Here is a 10,481-nt window from a genome sequence, read left to right as displayed (position 1 = left end):
TTCAGTATTTGCACGTCTTTGGAAAATAAACACAGGTTTTCCTAATTGTAACTGATATAATAGGGAGGAAGGTTTCAAAAGAAAAGTCTGAGAAAAATCATGTTACTCAAATCCACATGATACATTTAAGAAGATACATGAAGTATCCATATATAAAATATGGTATTTCATATTATTTCATTAAACATTCTTTAACGTTCTTCTAAAATATTTTCAGAGGTCCATGCAATGTTGCACAAAACATAAGGAAACCATCCTATCTGAAAGTTTTAAAAAATATATGAACAAAGCCATAAAAATCAGGACTTATAAAATTGATAACAAATTTTTCACTAATCATCACAGAATATTCATGAAACATCCTGGAATATCCATAAAATATGCTACCCCTGTACCTAACAATATTCAGACACCATTGCTTGTAGTATAATAAAAACAAGGGTAAAGAAACTTTGCCACTACTGACACAGTAAGAAAAGAATAAAAAGATCTGCTTGCCTTTCTGTTGGTATCGCTTACCAGATGTCCATATAAAGAACCTTTCACTGGCTGATTATAGTACTGTTTCCCCAGACTTTGGTAATTTTTTTCCTCTTACTCATATCGTACAAAACACAGCCTGCAACATTAACCTGAGGGGGTGATGTAAAGTAGCCTGCAGTCTCTCACTCTGAGACGGAGACCTTAAAATCACTGTAATCCACACACACAGACCCTCACTCTTGCTAAACAGCAGCAAAACATGTATCAGATAGCAGGCTTCCACAGCTGTGACAGAAGCAGTAGATTAATCCTCTCAAAATTACAAAAGGGACATTAACATCATTCAGGGCCATATTGGTTTTGAAAGCATGTATTCCTTTTTTTCATGCATTTCATTCATTTTCACAAGCGGTGAATTCCCAGTAGCTTGAACCTTTCAGTATCGTCCCATGTTAACATGAGTTAACACGTCATGATGATTAACCACATCATGGAAGTTAGTAAGAAATACCTATGTCTGTTAAAGAGATCTCATTGCCCTTACAAAGAATTTGTTTCAACAATGATGTGGGGCCAAATAATTGATCCTAAAAATATCTTCTCCAGAAAAGTAGCCCCTCTCCAACTACCCACTCTGTACCGAGTTGTTTCAATATTGATTAAAGGCAGATGTGGCACAGTGAGCTGCTGCCAGATAATGATGGGCATTTTCTCGTGAGCCGTTAGGCTGCTCTTCAGTGCCTTGCAGCTCTTGCTCCAGCAGCATGCTACTTCTTCATCCAGAAAATCTGCACTACACATTATACCCACTGGACAGCCCAGACATTTCTCACCAGGCAGTGTTTGATTTGGGGATCCAGAAGCAGCAGCACTCCTGCTGTAAAGGGGAAAGCAGACTGATGATTGAGAAAGTATGTGACAGCAAATTCAGACCAGGAGAAATAACCAAGAAACAGCTCAACAAAAGCATGACATGATCGGAGAAAAATCCCTTTTTTTTTTTTTTTTTTTTTTTGCTTAACTTCCAGGTTCTGGAATTGCAGTCACCTCTAATGCCTTCCTAGTAGGGAATGAAGATGTAAGTTTCCAACATAGCCAGCAGATACACGCCACACATGTCACTAATCTCTGCATAAACAGCAGGTCACTTTCTTTCAGATGCTCTTGATTTCCTGTGTACATCACATACACAGTGGGTCCAATATGCCAAGGAGATATTGAGCTTCATCTTCAATTGATCTGCACATGTACAGCGAGTCCAATGATTTCTAGATGCACAAACTTTGCCGTGCGTGTGAGGTAAATGCAATCTGCGTGTGTACAATAAGCCCAGGCACCGGGTACTTGTAGGTTTATTGCCCAAGCACAAACTGACTGTACATAATAGAATAGCTTATGTGCATTGACACATTGGACTCACTGCAAATGCAATATAAAGTTGATCTACACAGACTTTATCCAGAAATAGAGCAGATTGCTACAGAAAGCAATAGGGCAGTTGACTGCAAGTCTTGGAGGGAAGCTGGCACGTACCCCTCCCTGTGCCTGCCACAGTCCCCTGGGGGACCCCCCGTGTGACACCAGACCCAACAGCAGGGTGGAAAGCAGTGCAATACCTACTCAGAATACAGAGCCCTTAATGCAGAGAAAAGGCCGACCACGTACGAAGTCACTCGTCCTGCCTTCGAGTCGCAGTTGGCCATGCAGGCTTGGCTAACCCAGCCCCAGCGGTGCCTGTGCCCGCGTTCAGTGCCAGGAAGCTGCAATGAAAGCAAGTCTACAGCTTATCGGTTTGAAAGACAGGTAATAAAATTTGACCAGAATGAATGAGTGAATATAAATGTTCAGTATAAAGTTCATGAAAAATTGAGTGAAGCTTGCTTTAGTTTTTTGAAATTGGAACTCTGTTTGCAGAGCTGTAACTGCCATTACATGCTCATAACTTCACTGAATGATGCACTATGCCAAGTCTTCTCTTTCCCCATCCTTCTTAATCCTGCCAGCTCAGATCCAAGGAGCACTGTGAAAATTTCGGACTTATTTTGTGACCTGACCTTGTGCTTTGCTGTGTTTCCCTATCATTTCAATGTTTCCCTACCTAGCCATAGTGCTGTACCACGCTCTACAGATCTTAACCGAACCGAAGAACTGAGGGTCATTAGCAAATGGTGCAAACTACCGCCCTCCAAAAATGCTACCCAGGAGTGAGGTGTGGGCCAGCACTGTATGTGCGAGCAGCATACAGCCTCGTACGCTTCAGAAAATGGGTCAGAGATGCATCACCTCCACCTACCTATCTTCTATCCCAAGTGTAGTGCGTTGCGTGCATCTGAGAAAAAATGGCACAATTTAAGCGCCTTGGGGTCTGTGTCAGCAACCCTGGGGCACAGCAGGGTGGTTTGATTCCCGGAGGCGTGCGGGCAGGCCTGTGCGTGCTCCCCTCCGCTGTGTACAGCGCGGTGGGTGTGCGGGGTGTGCTGCCCGCTGGGACCGGCTGCCCCTGGGGCGCTGCGAGGTGCAGCGTGCCCAGCGGGTACAACTACCGAGGGTGCCGTACCTGGGATGGGACCTCCTCAGAGGTGACCCGTGTCCTTTGGGGACGGCTTTGGGCCTGTGGCTACCCTCTCCTGGAGCCGTGTCAATGTCCCTGGGGCCTGCGCACCCCTGGGCAAGCCCCTCGTCCGTGGGCCGGGGCGCTGGGCGGCAGCGGCCGAGTGAGAGGCCGTGTGTGGCGGCGCCCGGGGGTCGCAGGCCCCGGCAGCCACCCCTCTCCCCGGAGCAGCCCCCCGGTGGCGGCTCCGGCTCCCGTCCTGCCCCCGGCGCGGCGGGAGGGGCCAGGCCAGCCGCGGGGCCGCGCCGCCGCCACCTGAGCCCCCGGGGCGGCCCCTGCCCTCCGCGGGGGCGGCTGCCCGCGGCACCGGGCTTTCCCCGGCTGGTGCCGAGAGGGGCAGGTCCCGGCGCTGGGGTGGGGGCGGGAGGGAGGGCACCGCGGCGGCAGAGGAGGGGCGGATCGGCGCGGTGCCGGTCGCCGCGGGCGGCGTGTGCGGGGGCGGGCGTGGAAGAGAGGTGGGCGAACAGCGCTGACCTTTGCGAGGAGCCCGCCGGGGAGCGGGACAGAGGCAGGACGAGCGGCAGCGGGCGAGGATGGTTGCTGAGACGTGGGGGAGAGCCGCCCCGTAATGTCACCACGTAAGTCCCTTCTCCGGGCTCGGGGGCGAGGGCTGCGGTTGCCGTTCGCGGCGCTCGGGGGCCGCGGGTAATCCCCGCGGGCTCCTTCGTGGGGCGAGAAACCCGGGCCAGACAGTCAGGTCTTCCCCCGCCTCCCCGTAGTAGGTGATGAGTAATGTCAGGTTTGAGCCGTGCAGATAGGTAGGGCTGAAGGAATGGGGAAACGAGGGAGTTTCACGTCGGGAGCTCAGAGGGCAGGGCAGGCAGGGCTCTGCCCCGTCCGGGCTCCGGGTCGGCCGGCGGCTGCCCTGCAGGCTCCCGGCCGGCCGCTGCATTTCTCAGAGCACTGTAATCCCATCCTTAGGACCGCTCTGGTGAGTTTCCCCGTGCTTGGAGGCAAGTAGCGAAACCCTGGGCCCCGCTCGCCGCCCGCTGCGAACGCCGGTGTCCCGGCAGCCGCCCGGCCCGGCGTCGGCTCTCGGCTCGGGGCCGTGGTCGCTCACGTCGGGGAGCCCCGTCCCCCACAGGCGCCGTTCCCAGCCCTCCAGGTGCGGTGCCAGCACACAAGTAGGAGAAGGGGAGCCGGGGGGTCGGGCGGACTCCATGAAACCTTCCCAGCCTCGCCGCCCCTCCCCGCCGCGCACGGCGGAGAGGAGGCAGCGCGGGGCTCCGCCGGGGCCCGGGGGCGGGCGGGTCGGTGGTTCCCTCCCACTCCCTCTTTCCCCCCCTCCCGCCCGCCGCCTGGCCGCGGGCGGGCCACTGCCGTGGCCTCTGGGCGCCTTCCCCGAGATGTTCTGCCTTTGCTGACAGGCTCTCACCGAAGGTAAGGCAAGGTACTAAGGTTTGGGATTAGGTGTTTCGGCGGTGCCTTCGCAGCCAGGTGAGGGACGGGACCTGTGGCCGGAGCTGGAGGGAGCCGGGACAAGGGGAGAAGGGTCGGGTTTTCTAACAGCGCTCGGTGAAGTCAAGGCAGAAACGAGGAGCTCCTAAAGACCCAGCGCTGCGGTGCTGTAGAGTGGCAAACGGCTGGCAGATCAGTTGCCTGCAACTGGGAAAAGTTCATTTTGGAAGGAAAGCCAGGGGACTAAGATGGATCTGATACAGCTGGCACGGTTTAAATTAAAAGGCAGTGCCTTGTTTTTTTTTCAGCTCTTTCGATGAGTGTGAGGGTGTTTTCAGGGTTGGCTGTAAGAATAATTAGGAACAAGTAATGCTTAGCAAAATGGAAGTTTTAAGTGGCATTGGGTAATAAATCTTTCAAGACACCCGTGTACCATAGTTTAAAGCAAGGGTTTCAAAATCAACTCAGGAGCTAAACTGAGTTGAATCACTTTTCACTTGTAGCTCTAGTTAAGAGTGATTAAGTGTAAAATCTTTTTGTTTACAACCTATATAAGACAAAAATTGTGAAACTGATGTTATCTTTCTTCTAATTTTAAACTGTCAGCAACATTTTTCCTTAATAGCTTTAGACATGTCAAAGACCAAAGAGAGTCATGTCAGTCTGCCTGGGGCAGAATTCACATCCTACTCCAGGGAACTTTGCTGAAGCTTTGAACAAGGAAGATGGTGTATTCAAATACGTATTGCATGCTTTGTGACCATGCGGTATATAAATTAAATGCCTCAGGATTATTCACATTTTGTGTATATTTTCTTGCAGAGCTGTATACTCCCTAAAAGGTGATGGTGTTGCATTAGCTGGCTGCCGGGTTTAGTATTAGTTTAAGCTGAAATTAGTGGAAGTCATGCTACATCTATGTCAAGTTACCATCCATTTATGGTTTAGATAAATTACATGTCTATTTTGCTCCTCTGGAATGAATTGTGAATAAGATCATTGTCTCCCTATGTTATAGGAAATGAAAAGTAGCTGTGGACTGGACTGTATTGAATTGGTAGCTAGAGTGCATAGCTGGTCATGTCACACAGTGTCTACAATGGAATAATGCCAGTCCCTAGAAAAATTAGTAGTTCATCTGTAAAACTCCATAGAATGGCACTTTCTGCTTTTCCACTTTTTTTATTTGTAAGGAAAAAAAACTGCATTAAGGTGGAGTGCTTTTGTAAGACGTCCAACCTACATACTCCAAGACTACGTACTCCTACCATAGGTGTCCCAATAGTCCCCAAATATACTGGGGGACAAAACGTTTTTTTGGTTCTGTGTTTGACAATCTGCAATGATTTGTTCAGAGCTGCTAGCGTGTTACCAGCTGGGTTCAGGACATGGCTTTTTCATTTAAATTGAAACAAAGCTGAGAATAAAACCTACTATGAACAGTGTTCAGCAATTACAATGTATCCAGGGTTAAAGACTGAAATAATCTGCACATGTTCTGAGATCTTTGTTAAGAACTGCTTTGCTTACTTAAACTCTTCATGTGTTTCAGTACATTGCTGATAGCCATTCTTTGTTCTGTTGATGACTATTAAATGACAGAACACATCCTTTAACACTATTTAAAAGAGGAACACAAGACCAAAGGGGTCTCTTGGGCCATCACGTTAGTGCTGTTGTAGTAGGGGACCATATAATCTCTTGTTAAGCTATAAACTATCCCAGATCTGTGCTGATTTTTCCATTCAATTATTCGTATGCTGTTTGGATTCAGTTATAGATGTAATTAACATTAATAATCAATCAAGAAAATGAACCTTGAAATAAGTATGAACACAGCAGGTATTAACAGGTGAATGATAACTGCAACTATGTGTGGTTTTTTGGTTTGGGTTTTTGGTGGTGGTGGTGGTGTTGTTGGGGTTTTTTTTGTTGTTTGTTTTTGAATGCCTGGGAAGTATTTATCAGCTGTTCTGGCTTCTTTTTGTAATTGCCTGCCAATTGAGATGTCACACTATGAAAATATCAGGGATGGATTTTGGTATGGAAGAAGCCTTTTTGTTGGCAACGTGTTAACTGACTCCTATCCATGACAAACTTCTTTTGTGAACAGGGGTGTTATGGATGTCACAACTCAAGGCTTTGAGCAGTCAGGTTTCTGAATTTTGGCTTGTTGTCTATGCAAGATGTCAAGAACATGGAAGTAACTGATCCCCTCATCCGTTTACAGCACTCAGCTAGAGGTTATGCTTTGTAACATAGATATTCAAAAGTGCTCTCCAAAAGAAAAAGATCTGACTTGTGGTGCCTGTATTAGTGGAGTGTTTTGGTAGTGTGCTTCTTCTGTGGCCATTCTTGTTTGACTTTGATAAACCTTTTTTTCTTGTCAACTGAGATGATGTGGTGTAAAGAAAATTGTTTTGTCCTTCAGCAGTAGAGAACGTAAGTGGAGGAGACAGGTTTACTATTTTTTACATATTTATTTATTTTGGTGGAGAATTTTGTGTTTCTTATAGCAATTGTATAATTATCTAGTCTTTTTCTCTGGGGGAAAAATCTTTATAGTTACTGCTTTCTGCCTTGTTGTTTATACTTATTTATGCTCTGCTCTGTTGTTAATTATCCGTGTTCTTGAAATTTCTCTTGACTTGTGCTTTTTACAAGAGTGGGGATGAGGAAACACACTGTAAACTAACACCGTGGTGTACTGGCTTGTAAGACTTACCGCAGTGCAAGTAAATGTTAACAAATAGAAATTGGCCAAATAAAATAGCTCTCTCAGACTAATGCAGAATCTCAGATTCTTTCAGAAAGGCACTAAAGGCAGTGTGACTGGGTAGATTCACTCCAGACCTAGGCAGCAGAAATGTGTCATGTTATTTTTCCTTCAGCATCTCAAAAATTGTCTTGGATTCTCCAGCTATTAAATGAGCAGCTGAGTTCCCAGAGACAACAAAAGCAATGGTTGCTGTAACACACCGAAAATGTATCAATGCGTTGAAAACCAGCACAGATTTCTTTTGAATTAATAAATGCTTGTTTGCGACTGTTCCCTAGTCTGGTAACTTTAACTGTGCTTGCTCAAAACAAAGCAACAAACTAAAACCAGTAATGCAACCGCTTCTACAGGTTTGCATTGGTAGGTTATGCAGCAGGCTGGCATGCGTCTCGTCAGTAGCTGCAAACCGGTTCATCCGTAGAAACAGCCATATTCTTCCATATCTCTGGCATGTCATGCTGTTATCCTCGACATTTCTGTTTCACCACCCTGTGAATATATATGCATGCTATGTGTGTTTCTATGGGCATATAACTGTTTTCATGTCTTAACTGACTTTGAACAGAAGTCCTTTTTGCTAAATGATTATTAAGCGCATTGTGGATTTATGAATTATATACGTTGAACAGTAACTGTTCCCAAACCTCAGCATTCTGTTGTCTGAGATTTTTAATAGGGATTTTTGGGTCATTAAGTTGAAGGACAATAATTCTATTGTTTGATAATCTGGTTATTTTGTATGTCTGGCTTCATCAAAGGAATTCTTGTATTTCAGAGCCCAGTGTTTTCTGTGCTTGTCTTCAGCACTTGTTAAGTTTGACTTTACAATATCTCAGAAAAATAAATTAGCTTCAAATTCCTAATTTAATACAACTACCTGTAGAGAACTGGACTTCTTTTGTAATCAGATGCTTGTGCTATGTAACACTGCGCTGAAGGGAAGCTTAACTGATCGCAGCGGTCGGTTGCAGCGCCATTTACCTGGGCCCACTGGCGTCTAGCCCACAGGAGTGGTTTGGTGAACTAGTATTAAAACTGAAACATTAGTTGTTCCTTTACAATGGTTTATCTTGCTGCATTAAGTTTGGCTTGTCTACATTACAGAACTCCATTATGGGAAGAAGAAGGAGCTGACACTAGGAAAGGTTTACACTTGCCCCAGGTTTCACTGGCAGGTTCATAGCAATGTCTGTGGAGCAGAAGGAAGACTATTTTCCCAACTTTAAGAAAATTATTTTTTCTTGCCACTGAGTATGGATGCTGTACTTTCTTTCACTTCTCTCTTTCACGTTTCCATCCCAATAAGTCATACTGGTGGTCATTCCAAATACCTTTATTTTTTTTTTCTGTATTTAATATGCACTAACCTGGAAGACGTTCGTGTTCATTGATGTTTCTTCATGACTATTCATTTGTCATTCTTCTTCACATACTGTTGCTTGTGAAATATTTTTGGGGTTCTGGTAAGAGATGCTTTCCCAGTATAAGTAGATGATATCTTACTGAACAAAAGCCAGTTATCATCACCAGATAGGAGGGGAAGGAGTTGGTCAAAACGATGCATGTTGTGTTTTATTACTTGTTGCTTGATTTTACTTGTTGCTAACTTGTTGAATAAAATGAGACAGGAATATAGTGGAGCAGCCTTCGTTTTGGATACATGGTTAAAAGTCTGACCAAATTTATTAAGAGGCTTTCTTGCTGCTTCTTCTGCCCACTCTAGAGGAAACATTTTGGTTTAGCCATTAAATGTCCTGTATGCTGCAAGGCAAAGGAAACTTGAACTTCAAGCTACAACTGATAAACATTTTTATATAATTGCATTTGTTTTATTAAATAATAAAAGTGTCCTTGACTTCACTGGCAGCACAGATGAGCCACTAGGTTTTGGCAGTAAAAGTTTCAGGATTTTCATTAAAGTTGTCAGCAGAAAATATTGTAGCTATCAAAATATTAGCACTGAAAAATATGGAAAGGCTGGTTAAGGGCAGAGGCAAGCTCTCACGTACCATCTTCATGTAGTTAATATAAAATATATATGAATTAAATATATATTTAAACAGCATAAATGTACTTGTGTATGTAAATAAGTAAAATAAAACTTTGTCATCTCCAAAAAACCACTACACATCAACTTTTTCAGACCATCACGATATGGGCTGCTTGTTTCTTTTACTGAAATACCACCCACACCCACCTGCTTAGAAGCCCACCGCTGACCAGTCTTCTGCTTTGTTGTCTGCTGAGGACCAGGCAACATAATTTCTGACCGTTTTTAGAGAGTGAGGAGACTTCAGTCTCTGTTTAAGCAATGCTAGGGCCATCCATAGTTTTCAAGTGCTACTTTATTTACTGCTAGTTACTAGTTTGACTAAAAACAGTATTTTCTCATTTTCTGGGCTTGTTGTAAAGCTCCCTGAATGTCTTGCTTGCTTTCTTTCCACAGGATGTCTCATGTAGGTGAAATGTGGTGCTATCATTGGAAATGGAAGCTGCAGTACTGTCTCTGCTTGTTTACCACATATATTATATGCATGCAGCAAGCAGGTAAGTCAGCAAATTACCATCTTGCTTAAATAAATCGTCTAGGAGCCAAAGTTTTCATGACTAAGGATTATGCTTACATATGACTGAATTATGTACAATATAACATTTTGATGAAAGTGGAGCATTATATTTACTAGTTGTGAGCCGATAGGCTGGGTTATATTTTCTCCTACTGTTGAATTTTCTTTTATATATATATATAATTTTACTGTTATTAATTTTTTTTTCTTTTGTTCTTTGAATTCTTTCATTTTGTCCTTCCTTTGTCTTTACCTTGTTAATACCTACCTCTCTTTTGTATTTCTTCTGGTTGTTGTTCCACAGTACTGTTTGTGCCTGTAGATTATGTATTCAGTAACCCTTCACTCAAGTTCAAAGCTGTAAAATAACTGTAGCGTGCTTATTATTTTTAAATGCTTTTATGATTCAAGTAACAGAAAAATTCCTCAGCAAGCTATATGTACGTAAGATAATCATACGCTGTAAAGAACAATCAGTTTAAGTTTAACATCACCTTGGTCTGTAGTGACACTTGAGTACAGAGTAATGTAACACATTCTGACTGTCTTCTTTAAATATATGAATGAGACATTTAATTTACTGAATGTCTTTTCCTAACCATTAGAGTGCAAAAATATTTTAGGAGCTCCAGCTGCTTTACTG

The 10,481-nt window shown here is 44.4% G+C and overlaps 1 protein-coding gene across 4 annotated transcripts in view; it reads left to right on the top strand.

Annotated features, from left to right (window-relative positions):
- The first annotated feature begins 3,546 nt into the window (after nucleotides 1-3,546).
- Nucleotides 3,547-10,481, top strand: part of ADGRG6 (adhesion G protein-coupled receptor G6) — a 113,106-nt gene continuing 106,171 nt past the window's right edge. For 3 of the 4 annotated variants that reach the window (XM_064447147.1, XM_064447145.1, XM_064447148.1), the window contains exons 1-2: nucleotides 3,547-3,672; nucleotides 9,718-9,818. In XM_064447147.1, the coding sequence (XP_064303217.1) occupies nucleotides 9,719-9,818 (100 nt within the window). In that variant the 5' untranslated portion in view covers nucleotides 3,547-3,672; nucleotide 9,718. Of the gene's footprint in view, nucleotides 3,673-4,391; nucleotides 4,475-9,717; nucleotides 9,819-10,481 lie in introns of those variants that run through there. The other variant, XM_064447146.1, reaches the window with a different exon arrangement.

This window comes from Phalacrocorax carbo, chromosome 3 (assembly GCF_963921805.1).
Source record: "Phalacrocorax carbo chromosome 3, bPhaCar2.1, whole genome shotgun sequence".
NCBI classification, from domain to species: Eukaryota; Metazoa; Chordata; class Aves; order Suliformes; family Phalacrocoracidae; genus Phalacrocorax; species Phalacrocorax carbo.
The sequence above is the reverse complement of the archived record's forward strand: the minus strand, read 5'-3'. Positions and strand labels throughout refer to the sequence as shown.